The sequence below is a fragment of the Leptodactylus fuscus genome, chromosome 4 (assembly GCF_031893055.1).
Source record: "Leptodactylus fuscus isolate aLepFus1 chromosome 4, aLepFus1.hap2, whole genome shotgun sequence".
Classification (NCBI taxonomy): domain Eukaryota; kingdom Metazoa; phylum Chordata; class Amphibia; order Anura; family Leptodactylidae; genus Leptodactylus; species Leptodactylus fuscus.
The window spans coordinates 100,891,895-100,906,613 of NC_134268.1; the positions used below are offsets into that span (position 1 = coordinate 100,891,895).

The 14,719-nt window shown below is 40.0% G+C and overlaps 1 protein-coding gene across 2 annotated transcripts in view; it reads right to left on the minus strand.

The window, feature by feature from the left end:
- The window catches only part of KIAA0319 (KIAA0319 ortholog), a 30,150-nt gene extending 17,817 nt beyond the window's left edge, over nt 1-12,333 (minus strand). The window contains exons 1-11 of one of the 2 annotated variants that reach the window (XM_075270908.1): nt 12,214-12,333; nt 9,983-10,105; nt 7,022-7,740; nt 6,501-6,693; nt 5,940-6,038; nt 5,071-5,168; nt 4,428-4,515; nt 2,131-2,223; nt 1,660-1,792; nt 1,162-1,390; nt 535-658 (exon numbers count right to left, since the gene is read on the minus strand). In XM_075270908.1, coding sequence (XP_075127009.1) covers nt 535-658; nt 1,162-1,390; nt 1,660-1,792; nt 2,131-2,223; nt 4,428-4,515; nt 5,071-5,168; nt 5,940-6,038; nt 6,501-6,693; nt 7,022-7,740; nt 9,983-10,046 — 1,840 coding nt within the window. In that variant the 5' untranslated portion in view covers nt 10,047-10,105; nt 12,214-12,333. The remainder of the gene's footprint in view (nt 1-534; nt 659-1,161; nt 1,391-1,659; nt 1,793-2,130; nt 2,224-4,427; nt 4,516-5,070; nt 5,169-5,939; nt 6,039-6,500; nt 6,694-7,021; nt 7,741-9,982; nt 10,106-12,213) is intronic. The other variant, XM_075270909.1, reaches the window with a different exon arrangement.
- Nucleotides 12,334-14,719: the final 2,386 nt, after the last annotated feature.

The following is a 14,719-nucleotide window of genomic DNA, read 5'->3' on the forward strand; positions in this document are numbered from 1 at the left end:
TCCTATTTCAGTATTTATGGATATATTCATTGGATATGAGATAAATACTTTGATAGATTCAGATACCAGCATCTATTCAGAGTAAATGCCCTGTCTGTGCCTGAAAGTGAATGGAGCGGGACCAAGCATGTAAGCAGACAACTTTGGTTATTTCCGTAACTATTATACAAGTGAACGGAGAGAAGCCGGAAACCTTCCCTTGTCAGCATAGACACGGTCTGTTCTTGATAGATAGGACCCAAATCTATCATGTATCTGTGGCATATCCTATGGTTACAACCATAAACACCGAGATAGGAATACGCCTTTAAAGAAAACAAGACTGATCACATACATATCTCTACTACACGGTGGAATAAATTGGTGCTATAAAGAGAAGATAAATAATTACAAGAGTAGATTAAAGCTCCACTATGTTTAGAAGAATACCTATTTTCAGACATACAGTATGCATACACATATCTATCTAAATACATATTATATTTCCTTTATTGTACATTGCAGAGGATTTCTTTTATAAGACCATTCACCTACCAGGTCGCACAGTCACAGTGACTTGAGCAGTGGATTGTTGGTTGGAGGAATCAGTCACTGTCAGCTGAAAGGTATATTCCCCAGCCTCCATAGCTGTGGCTTGAAGATAGGGAGAACGCACATCCTTTAAAATACAAGAGGTAAGATTCAGTAAGCCACAAACTTTGTAGAAACAAGAGCACAAGCATATAGTCTGATGGATTGACATCTCTTTAAGTTATTACTGTTAAATTAAAAGAAATTGCTGGTGCTGCTATGTTCACATTTGCGTCTACGTGTCCATTGTTCTGGTCCATCGAAGAACCAGAACTATGGACACACAAACTGCTAAAACTTCAGATGACAAAGGTGCCCAATGAAAACCATTGACTATAGTGGAATCTATCAGGTGTCCATTCTTTCAAACTGAAACCACAAGACAGAAAAGTTGGACTTACAACTCCAACGCAGATGTTAACCCAGCCTAAATGTTTGGGGCCATACAAAATGGAAAACAAATTCAATACTGTTCATTTTCTTTTTGGGTAAAACAAATGCTGCTAGTGCTTAAAGAGGGGATGTATACATTTGCAACCATTTGGAAAAAAAAATGCCCATAAAAAAACCTCACAAACCAATCACATTTACCTTCATGGCCATCAGCTTTCCTGTACTACTTGGGCTTAGAGACCACTCATAGCCAATGATCTGGTGGTCATCACTGCTCAGATTTCCATTCAGAGAGATGTCATTTTGAGGAAGGGTTATGACTTGATTTGGTCCAGCATTGGCAATGGGTGGCTTGTCCACAACCTTGTTCACTATGACATAGGCTTCAGTAGAATTAGTAACACCATCAGAATCAACTACAGTTAACCTGAAAGAGTAAGAATCAAATCTGAATCTCAATAAAGCACAAGAATACTTCTATTCTTAAACATCATTCAGGATCTCAGTAACAGGTTTTATAGGTATTTTCTTCACTGGATATGTTCTAGACGTCTGTATTCACCAGCAAATATCACTGTAACTAAGCAGGGTTTAATGTTAAATAGTATCTAACACAACATCACCAAAATGTGTTATATCACATTCACAAAGACATTTCATACAGCCCCCTTTATCTTTACATCAGTGAAGCCTTACCTAAATGTATAGTTTCCTGGTACCAGGTTAGACAGATGTAACAGTGGATTATCTCTCCCTGTCTTCATTTCTTGTGATGATCCTTCAATCTGTTCCCAATGATATGATACTATTTTATCATCATCTGTACTTTCTGTGATGGAATCATAAGAGAATACAATATCTTATCGAACTTTATACAAGGTTTATAGACACATGGTAATACTGGTCTCTTCAATGACTAACATGTACTAGTGGTATTAATAAAAAAATACTGCACACTTTAAAAAACATGGACATCTACAAATTAGCAAATATGCTATCTATCTAGCTATCGATCTACACACACACACATATATATATATATATATATATATATATATATATATATATATATATATATATATATATTTCCTATTATGGTGGCTGAGGCAATATAATTACAATATATACATATCACCTATGTAGCAAAAGAATAACCAGAGTACTTACGACTTGCATCAATAAAGGCAGATGAAGTTGGTGCCAACACTTCCTGTGTTTTTGGAGATACTACCGCAATTGGAGGAAGATTGATCCTGGCAGCTTCAGAAAGTAAAATAAATATTTAGTGAAATGATCATAGTTTATTTAGATATTTGTGCTTTATGTCTGACTGTAATATTGTACATATTGTTTTTTAATTATTATCATTTTATTAAGTTTTTACAGTATAATATGTTACAACAGTAATTGTTCACAAAAATACAAGAGCGAAAGAACGCAGTACAGGAACAATTGTGGAGAAGACCAACCAGTACAGTGTTACAATGTCCTTTATTCACAAAAAGAGGAACATGAACCTGCGGAGTAGAGGTTGGATCCCACACATCATTAGAATTATGGAACATAGTTGTTCACGTAATTACAACTAAATCAATACATCACAAGATCAAACGAACAAATTGTAATCAACATCAAAATGGTATCTGATTAGGGTTGAGCGATCGTGTTCGGAAAAGATCGGATTCCTATCGGCGATCGAGAAAATTTCACGATCGCCATCGGAATTCCGAACACGATCTTTTTATGTGGGATCGAGATCAGTGATCTTTTCCCACAATGCTTTGCTTAGCCTTCACACTGAGTATACGCTGTATACTCAGTGTGAAGGCTCCGCTGCAGTTCCATAGGAATGAATGGAAGCAGCCGGCACACAGGCTTAACCCCCTGTGCGCCGGCTGCCTCCATTCATTCGAATGGGAGGCTAAACTAAACATCTCTAGCAGCTACTTACCTCTAGCGATGGCTGCTCCGGTGCCCTCCTTCTTCTTGCCTCGCTGCCCCGCCTCCCAGGTTAGTGTTTAAAGCACTAGGTAGGCGGGGCTTGTGGCTTAGGAGAGTGTGGGCGGGTACAGGGCAGGGAGATATGATGTTTCCCCTCCCAGTACCCGCCCACACTCTCCTAACACGCCCACACTCTCCTAACCCGGCAGGGAGGGGGCAACGAAGGGAGAAGAGCAGCGTGCAGCGGCAGCGAGGCAAAGAAGAAGGAAGGCACGGGGCACAGGACCAGCCATCTCTGGAGGTAAGTGGACACCAGGGGGGACTAAGTAGACAAAGGATTAAAAAAAAATCCTCTGGCTACTTTAGTGATTCACTACACAGCGTGGATTCTAACAATTGTTAGATTCCATGCTGTATAGTGAATAGGATTGCTTTTAAAATCCGATCTCCGATTAATAAAAAAAATCCCATTGACTTGCATTGGGATAGGAATTGGGATCGAGATCGAATGAAAAATGATCGGAAATCGGATTTTAAAATCGATCCTGAGAAGTCAAGATCGGCTCAACCCTATATCTAATGTAAAAGATGCAAGTTCAGACAGGAAAAGAGAGAGGAGTGAGAGGGGACTTGGGGAAAGTAAGCAATGAGAGGAGGAAGAGAGGTTGAGTGTAAGTAGGGGGAAATCTGCTTGACTTTGGAACTTTAAGTGGAGCTGCTCCACCAGGGGGACCACACCCTCAAATAACGATCATGACCCCTTTCTTTCCAGCTAATCAGCTCCTCAAACCTCACTATCTGGTGTATCTTCTCTCTCCACAGCTGGATCAAGGATGGGGTCATCTCCAGCCAGTAGAGTGAAATGAGGGATTTCACTGCCTCCAACAGATGTGTGGTCAGTTCGGGTTTGGAGGAATACATAGGGGGTGGAGGCTTTGACAAAAGAACTGCTTCAGGCATGAGGGGAAACCGTGAGCCTCTGTTTTGTGGCATTTGATTCTCTATTTTAGTCCAAAACGGTTGGATTCCTTCACAGGACCACCAAACGTGTAACATAGTTCCTCGGTTGCTTAAGACACCACCAGCACAGTTTGAGTCTGCTAATTTGTGATTATAAAACCAGTCGTAAGCTCTATCTACAATTCCTTCTCCCAGGACAATAAAAAAGTCGGCTTATATAGTTTTGGAGAGTCAGACAAAATAGTAGCTTGTATGCCAAGTCATGTCACAAGGCTTCCCAAAAGTATCCATGACTTACATGGAGGTACTGGGCAATAGATGGCTCTTCAGGCACAGACATGCGGAAAACTGATTTGTATACCCTTTCCCAGAACTCCATGTAGCTACAGTATAATTTATGGGAAAATAGATTGCTAAACATATTGTATATGCAAAAGCACAATGGGAACTGTGAATTACATTTCATGGATGGTTTTTGTAGATGGAGATCCTGAGATAATGATTACATTACTTTAGTACAGCTGCAATGTGATTTCCTTTATCAATATAAAAGCTATTTTTACCTGACTTGACAGTAATATTAACAAATCCTTCTCCAGCCATGTTTGCTCTTGACACAGACACTCTCAGTCTGTACAGGCCTGCAGCAAGCTGTAAAAAGTAAAAACATATGAAAAGCTTTCTTGTTGGACCAATCCAACATTTTTTTTGTTACAGAATTTTATAATTAAATATTGAGAACATAAAGGGGTTTTGTCAGGTCTATGTGACATACTAAACCACCCAGAGGTCTGTATGGACTGGCGATTTAGTGTCACAAATGGCCCTTTCATAATCCGCTGTGTATCCGCAATAAGAACAAATGATACTTAGCCAACTTGTGTACTCCTGGCACTTACACTGAACGTATAACTATGAAAATCTTTGAAGAAATGAAGAGGACTCCACGAAGATGAGCATTACAGCGGAGATCCACTTTGTACAATTTAAGTAGGATTTTGTCAGTTTCTGGCATCTATTATAGTGACCTTTCTAGTCTGCTAACCCCACCTACGTTTCAGCAAAGTGGCAAGGATGTTGTAAAAAGGTGAAAAGTCACAGTCACAGTATGTTAGTAAACTAGCATGGGGCCATGATGAATTCCTCTCATGGCCTTCAACCACTGTATTATGGCCAATTACAATAAGAGTAGGGAAGCTCACTTACTTTTGACAGTGTGGGTGACCGTGTGTTTGTCATTTTTAATTCTCCCAAAAAATCTGTAGGTTGTGATATCAACTTCCATTCATAGTGATAAGGCATGTCTGTAAGTGATAAACAGAACAGGTACAAAGGCGGTCATACTGGCACTAGGAAGATTGCGACATTCAGGGGTTAATAAACTTTAGAACTAAAAGCAAAGTTTTATCATTATTCACATATTTATTGGTGCCTGGTTACATTTCAGCTATTTTACAGCCAATGTTTCAAAAGATCAAAGTCTTCTTTCCATGTAAGGGTGCATTCACACGGAGTAACATGCCGCGTGACCTGGCACGTATACGCCGTGTGAGATTTTGAGCGCCGTATACGCTCCCATTGATTTCAATGGGAGTTAGTCTCGTATACGCTGCGTTATTTTGCGGCCGCAAAATAACGCGGCGTATACGATCCAGGCTCCCATTGAAATCAATGGGAGCGTATACGGTGCTCAAAATCTCACACGGCGTATACATGCCAGGTCACGCGGCACGTTACTCCGTGTGAATGCACCCTTAATAAGATTTTTATTATAATACCTGTTATTATGAGCTTTTATGTCAATTAAATTGTAATCTTTTTATATATAATAACAAAATACCATATACTTGTTCCACTAAATTCAGGCACACAACAAAATGTAATATTTCTGCAATATATTCATAACTTTCTGCCAAGCATATTAAGTAATCTTGCATGCAGTATTTCATATATTATTATTGATAGTAATAGTGATAACATTAAAACATGTATATCATCAGTTCTTTCTGCTCCATGTCTATATGATAAGCTGAGGCAGAGTGAATTGTTATCAGGTTATAATTTCCATAAGTCACCTGCTGGGGCTTCTGGGCTCACAAAGACATTTAGCTGAACCTCATGAGTTGGCAAAGTCACCTCAATGTTGCCTGCAGTAGTCACTGTGAGTTCACTGACTGCAAAAAAAAAAAACACACGTTAAAAATAATGAAGGTACAAAATGTTAAAAAAAAACTTCTTATGCCTATGGATTCATGCATGTGGCTATACTATGGGTCTGTTTCATATAGGGCTGATATAGGCTCCTGTTCTACTGTATGGGGCGTTTACTGTAACTCTGTATACCTACGATTATATTATTCAGCAGCAAAGCAATTTTTTATTTTTGTCAAATCCTAGCAAATTAAAGGGGAGAAACAGACACGATGGAGCAGTACCCAGTGGTATATTGTCCTGTACAGCTACATAGTACAGAGCCATACCTCCATTATGCTGAGTACATCAGGCCTAAGGTTATAGCACAAACTCTCTATTTTACTTGCTGACTTCATTCTGGACTATAACTAGATGTGATCTGATTCTTCAGACATGCATTTATGTTTTTAATGGGATCTATGACTGGGGGTAGTTCACATTACCTGGATTGTTAGCCCCAGTGGTGGACAGCACATTATCTACAATAGAGGGACTGGTTGGTACAGTGCTATTCATGTGTTCTGTAGTCTCCTGAGGCTCTAGGACAGGCTGAGAAGTTGCTTGAGTCTCACTTTTACCAAGAACATCAGCTGAGAAATGTTTCTCCGAAGTGGAATTAGGCAAAAGAGTTGGAAGCTGCATACAGAATAACATATAACTTTAGCAAATATGAATGTAAATGTGAAAACATACATATTCACTATCAAAAATACAATAAGGTCTTATAAACTCAGGATGAAAAAGCAAGGTGTCACAGTGATCGTATTGCTGTATGGTTGACACCCCAGATTTATTGGTATCTTAGCTGAGCTAAGATAGTAACATATGTTTGTAGAAAACTTTAAAAGGTGTTTCATAGTCTCACATACTTTCTACATAATATATTATCTTAACAACTAGGTGCTTACCAAACTATCAAAACTCATCTATTCAGTAAAAGACTGGTAGACTTATTAATATATACCTCAGCTCCAAAAGTCTCAGTTATTTCCATTGGTCTTGTCAAGGCCACCTCAGTAGTAATAGACATTGAATCTTCAGATGGTGGCTCAGATATAAGGTTCACAATCCCTTTACTCAAAGATTCTTCTCTGGGATGTTCGAGTCCATCATCATCACGTCTGCCAATTTCTACAGTGGTAGTGTTCTTATTGAGGTCAGGCAAAAACCAACCTAAGTAGTCCAAATCAGGTCTTACTTTGTCCCCTTCCTTAGCGTTTATGTGAAGCAAATCTAACTGGGGGCCACTGTAGTCATCCGTGTAGTCAGTGAGGTCTTCAAGGCTAGGGTTCTTAATCAGGGATGACAGATCTTTAAAATTTGTCATATCCTCCTCTTGGTCACCTTGATCTGTTAACAGTGAATATTCTCGATTGGGTGGAATATTTTCATAAAGTGCAAATGGAATAAATCTTGGTGAAGGCCTCAGGACAAACGTTAAGTAAGATTGCATTCGGTCTACTTTTTGGGGTTCACAACTCTCTTTGTGTTGACAGTTTACAATATAGCATTGTCTGCCCAACATCCAGGAGAGGTCACATCCAGAATGGTTACAACAAGCTATAGTGCAGTCAGACATAGTTCTGGCATTCGGCACTCTCTTTAGGTGTGTCTTTTGTAAATTAGGAGATATAGCTGCATTAGTGAGCACAGCACCTTCTCTGCATTGGTCACATAGATGCCCTACAAAGAAGAACAAGATTGACAAGTCATAGGAGACAAGCAAAAATACTCTGAAATACAGTTTTTTTATTAAAAAAAAAAACCAAACATATATATATATATATATATATATATATATATATATATATATATATATATTACTAATATAAATTTCTGTCAACCTGGTTTGAAACGGTCTCCTTTTGTTCTCTGGACATCAAGAGGGATAACTCCCATCGGACACCTTACCGCCAGGAAAAAGTTAGTGACTTCACAACAATTTGCAGAACAATACCAGGTACTAAGAGGAGAGGCCTTATGATTCCACCAAATTCTGTGTGACCCCTAGAACCTGTCATCAACCACTTCATTGTAGAGATTATGTATAATATCCCCTATGACACTAAGCCGTATTTGCACATTATATTCTACTATGAAGCAGGCACTGCTGGAGACTAAGCTGCTAAATATGCTCAGATGGGAGTAGGAGCTGGATTTTCTAATGTCACTTTAATAATGCTGCTAATGATGGCAACATCATATCACTAAGATAGCTAAGACTAGTTTAGGTAACCCTGAATAAAACCTCCTTTAAAATTCTACATAGGACCCATATGGAACCTAGTATAAATGACTTTTCTCTCACCCTCTTCATTATGCTTTCACAGCTTTCCTAGAATGGACACTCCATTGCACATATGGTGGACATGCCCATATGTAGTATCTTACCAGCCACAATTTAACTTCGTGTTCTCAGGAGTCAACTTGTTTTTATTTCTCTTATTACCTTCCATCCTACTTTTAGCATAGACCTCTGAGGTGTACAACTCCATAAGCTTTTGCAATACATATGTATGACGGTATGTATTCATATGGCAACTAGTTGAAAGTCTCCAGGTTAAAGACAAGGTCACTAAGAAGATGACATATGAAAAGATCTCCATACATTTTTCGTATGGTTTTAAAGGGATCCTTTCTTTTTCTAACAAGTCGGAATAGCCTTAAGAAAGGCTATTCGTCTCCTACCTTTCGTTGTCTTCTCCGCGCTGTCGTTCACCTAAAATCCCGTTTTTTGTCGTTATGTAAATGAGTTATTTCAAACAGCACTGGGGACGTCCCCAATGCTGCCAGAGAACTCTCCAGCACCGCCTCCATCTTCTTCTGGAACAAGGTCTTCACCGCGCCTTCTTCCGGCGGTGGCTTCTAACTTCTAGGCCTGGGGCCTAGGGCAAAGCCCTATATACTATGTAAGTGCCCATTTTTCTTGTGGCCGTGAGCAGGCGCAGTCGGCTTTGCTCTAGGCCCCAGGCCTTAGAAGTTAGAAGCTACCGTCGGAAGAAGACGCGTTGAAGACCTCGTTCCAGAAGAAGATGGAGGCGGTGCTGGAGAGTTCCAGGTAAGGAGACGAATAGCCTTTTTTAAGGCTATTCCAATGTGTTAGTTAGAAAAAAAAGGGTTTGAAAGATAGGATCCCTTTAAACTCAATAACAACTTTTGATACTAAACTAGATTTCTGTATGTGAGTTTAGGTAGATATTGGATGGATATGCTACTGCTATCATTACCAAATGATCTCTTTTGCATTGTTCTAGAGAGCTATACATCTATTTTATAAGAATGCTTCTAATGAAAGAACCAGTCAGGTGTTTATGCTGTCCTACATCATATGTCAGGAGAGAGGTAGAGAAGTTGAGCAATGTAATATAGGAGTTTATATGATTTGAAGTAGGATTTCTGACTAAAACTAAAATAAAACCTGACAGGACTCCTAGAAGAGATATTGATAGTCTTGCTTACCCCGCTTAGACTGACTACACACTGATGGAGGAAAACCATCATCACTATGGGATAGCGGGGTGAATAGGACTCTCAGTTCTTCTGCTTGGAGTCCTGTCAGGAATTACTCTGCTTTTATAACTTACAGGTCTTTAAATTAATTCATTTAAGAAATGCCATATTAGACAACCCATATAATGGACTGGAGCTGTTTATGGAAAACAAGTAGAGCCTCTTTTCTAATCTCATACAATGTCTTTAAGACAAGAGATGTCTCATACAAAGAGGACTCCGTGATTCACAACCTGCAACCTGTGTTTATTGGGCTGATCTATACACAGTAAGTATAAGTTGTGGTTAAACTGACTATATCTGTAGCTGTAATGTACAGAGTACTATTTTGTCGCCTGCCAGCTCACTATATATGAGAAGAAATCTAACTATTTAAAGACATTTATTAGGCTTCAATATGGGTATAATGACTCACCTGCAAATGTGCACAGCCAGATAAAGAGAGTGTAAATACACAGAGTTATGATGTTAGGCGCCATTATTGTGTGCTGTCAGTAAAGAACTTTTCCTGCAAATTATTCATATTTTGGTTTGATACCTGGCAAAAAAAAAAAAAAAAAAAAAAGATTGAGCATAAAATGCTACTTTTAAAATCCAAAAGGTTTTGGAGAGTGAATATAGACAATATATATATAACAGAAATATCAATGGCATCTATTGCTGGCTGAAAAACAATGCATAGAGGAGACCTTGCTTAATATAAAGTTAACTAAATTTTAATCTTATATAGTTTTATGTATTCGAAAAAACTTTACAGTTCTAAAGCAAATCTTCAGTTTTGAATTAAAAAAATAAATAAAAATCTTCAGTGTCACTGACATCTGTCATTTCAGGCTCTGTTAGCTGCTTTTTAACAACAGACTAGTTGTAAAGGATCCATTGGTGGGATCAGGCTCAGACAGAAAGGGATCCTAAAAGCTCCAGCAGAACATAACCTCATTTGGTGCTGACCTTGGAACCAATCAATCATTTGTCAAATTTCTTAGGAGAAAACTCAAATATAACCTAATGGACCTTTCTGGGGATATGTTCTGAATGTGCAGTGATAAGTCATTAAAAGTTGACCTGCACATGTCTGTATAGATAGAGGGTGGTGGTCCCTAGAATTTGGAACAGGTTCACATACTTTATGAAGAAAAGTATTCTATACTTAGCAAGCATAGAATTATATGTGTGACAGTAGTAGTATTAAAACTTGCATATTATAGCATATTTTATTCACGACACAAATCAAAGTAGAAGAAATGGTAACAAAAGTGTCTTTAGTTTGAGCATTTTAGCTAAATCCTAATATCTTCTTCCCTGCTCTGTGAAAATGAATACAATTGTTCTAAGGCCTGGTTTACATCTGCGTTCGGTATTCCATTTGGGAAGTCTGCATGGGGACCCCCCGAACGGAATACTGAATGCATTAAAAAGTGGTGAGCAATGACAGCACACGGACCCCGTAGACTATAATGGGGTCCGTGTGTTTTCCACACGAATCATGTGGAGAGAAAAGTACTTCAAGGACTACTTTTCTCTCCACATGATTTGTGCGGAGACTGCGCGAGAAAACACACGGACCCCATTATAGTCTATGGGGTCCAGGTGCTTTCATTGTTCACCACTTTTTAATGTGTTCCATATTTCATTTGGGGAGTCCCAAGCGAACTCACCGAACACAGATGTGAACTAGGCCTTGGCTCTGTTTACATCTGTTTTTGACAACCTGTGCGACATCTTATGTACTGTCATCTTCCTATCTTAACTGAAGACCTGGCATCCTATGCAGCAGAACAAGACAAACATATCTCTCTCTGTATCCACTACAAAAATATGTATAACCTCAGTGTGAATGGTTATCGAATCTTTGTCAGTTGTTACCCAGCTTTCCCAGAAGCAAACAAAGACATTTCTGGACAGATTGTATTGTTTACAACTTTACAGAGGATACACATTAACTTACAACTACAGATATATTATTTCTTTATATAGGGGTGTGCTTTGAATTTTAAATGCACAGAACTTATTGGACTGATGGGGGATGGGAATGTCAGTGTTGGGTTGTCATGTAAAATACATTCATTCTATATAAGACTTTTCATATATCTTATGAAACAAACTATCATTGTATCATCTTGAGCATATGTCGCAAGTACCAAAAGTCCTTTTTTTTTTATCCCTGAAAAACCATCTCAAGTATGTATGTGCAGAATATTTTCTCCAGTTCTTTGAGTAATGTTTGCTTCTAACATACTCATGTATAGTAAATGGATCTGTAATATTTAGTATATTCCGTATCCTGCTTTCTGATATTATCTTTAACAGAATATAACAAGGTATAGAGTTGAATCAAAAGCGGTAAAAATCTAATACAAGCCATTTTCCTTTGACAGACACACTGGACTAACTATGATGGAGCAGAACTGTGTTATTACAGTGGATAATATAATACAACTGGCAAGAATGACACACCATTACACAAGCTGCTATCGCTGCTGGTGCAATGTATTGCAATGGTTTCCAGAGGTAGAACAGCTCCCATGTGGAAGATACAGCATGAGCTTGCAATTTCTGGCCCTTAGCTAAGAGACGGCAATGGTTTATGACAAGGCAGACTAGGATTTTCAGAACATGATACATGATATATTCTTTGTTCCTTACCTGGATAGATGACAATGGTGATGAAATGCTGAGTGATGCTGAGGATTCAGGATGTTGTATATCTTGTGCTGTCTGATGTCTTCCTCTCTGTCTCTTTTCTCTTGTTCACAGATGGGCTGGAGGTAAGGGGAGTGGTGGCGAGGCTGTTGCTGCAGGGGGTGGAGGTGGGGCTGGTACATACAATGTGGATGAGACAAGGGGAGCCGTGATGCTTGTGTGGGTGAAATGATCAGAAATAGGAGGAAGCAATGATTATTGATTTTCAGAATCACTCTGGTTTTTAGTACAGATTAGAAGTGTGTTGATGGCAGAGAATTCCAGAAATCAATGCCTAATGAAACAACCCTACCATATTCAATGGGATCCTGTGGATATGTGATGTGTATGGATGTATAAGGGGATATGTATGGCTTCCCTTGGTCATTTGTTCTTATGATACAACTAGAGTGTCTGTACTTAATTTTCACAGCGGATCATATTTTTTTTTTTCTGTCACTCAGATAAGCAGTGTCAGACATTGTGTGCAGCTTCTCCCCCTCCCTCCTCCATAGGCAGTTAGTATTAAATCACCCATATACATGGGATACTGATAGAACCATGCTCTTTATTTTTTTCTAAAAACAGTTGGAACATAAAGGGTAAATTAATAATGTTTAATTTGGTTCTTGCGGGCGCAAAATAACGCGGCGTATACGCTCCTAACTCCCATTGAAATGAATGGGAGCATTTTGAGCGCGTAATTTGCTGGCACGTGTATACGTGCCAGATCACGCTCCACGTTACATCGTGTGAACGCACCCTTATAGAGAGCAGCAAGATCAACGCGTGAGGGGGGTGGGGGCAATCTTAATTTTAATCTATTGATTATGGCATCCAAGGGGTTAATCCAAGTTAGAGTATTATCCAACTCTGGCGGCTAGTCCCTGGCCTTGGCTGTGTATTATAGACTGTTGAAATTTTTTTCTCTCTAGCCCCCACTGTTCCTGAGCAATAAGTGCTGTTAGTTTTGGTGTGTAAAACTATGTAACAATTTTTTTTTTTGTTTTGTCTTAATGTTATTTTCTGATTAATTAGATCTGAAAAGAATATTAAACTCTAATTTCAACTCATAAACTTTGCTTTTGGTAGCAGGGCATCGCTTTTTTAAAATCATATACTGGTATTTTAATTAACAAGCATATCATATGTCTAGACAGGGCCGGCGTCAGCGCACGGCATAGTCGGGCAAGTGCCGGGGCCCCCCGGCACTTGCCTGTCACGATTTCAGCTCATCGGCGTCCGTCCGCCGATGAGCTGGAATACATACGCGATTAAAGCAGGAGCTGTGAGTTCAGCTCCTACTTTAAAGCTCCGGCCCGGCTTGCGTGTAGGCGCGATAACGTCATCACGCATACACATGCAAGCCGGGCCGCAGCTAAGCAGGAGCTGAACTCACAGCTCCTGCTTTAATCGCGTATGTGACTGGAGAGAGGAGCGTCGGGGGATCGATGGAAGGTGAGTGATGGAAGGTGAGTGTAAGTGTTTGTTTTGTATTAAATATAAAGGTGGAACATAATGAAGGGGGCCCATGAAACTGGGGGGCAAATGAAGGGGAGGGGGGGGGGGAACGGCCTGACACTGGAGAACATGAAGGTGGTGGGGAGAGAACGGCATGAAACTGGGGACAAAGATGGAGGGGGCCCAATGAAACTGGGGGGCAAATGAAGGGGAGGGGGGAACAGCATGACACTGGGGCAGATGGGGGGGTGGAACAGCATGACACTGGGGCAGAGACGGGGGACATGAAACTGTGGGCAGATGAAGGGGGAGAACGTGATGAAACTGGGGACAGAGATGGAGGGGGGACATGAAACTGGGGGCAAAGGAAGGGTGTATATGAAACTGGGGGAGAGATGGAGGGGGGGCATATAATTTACGGGTGACTAGGAGGATTGTACTGTGTGGGAACACATGATAAATGAATGAGAATGGGTGGAATCAACAAAAGTGGGTGGAGCCAAATTTGCCGCGCCGCACATTTTGCTCCTCTTTCTTCTCTTTAAAAATTGGGAGGTATGGCGTTGGTGATGCCACACTCCTGCATGACGTCACTCACTTCATCTGCGACGCACAGTGTCTCGACTCCCCCGCCTCCTTTACAAGGGGGCCCACTGAGGCTCTGTTGCCCAAGGGCCCATAAAAACCTGGAGCCGGCCCTGTGTATAGATGTTGGTGAAATATTTTAGACTGTTCTGAAAACTAACGTCTACATCATTCTAGCCATGTCTAGATGTCAGTAGAATATTCTAGACGTCTGCTGGACAGTAGTACTTACTATAATTGCAGTTATAGTGTGATAGTGGATAGCGATATAGTGTGAGAGCAAGTGCAGCAACTGAATAGGACTGAGAAATATAGTGTGTAGAGATGAGCGAGTACTGTTCGGATCAGCCGATCTGAACAGCACACTCGCATAGAAATGAATGGACGTAGCCGGCATGCGGGGGGGTTAAGCGGCCGGCCGCCG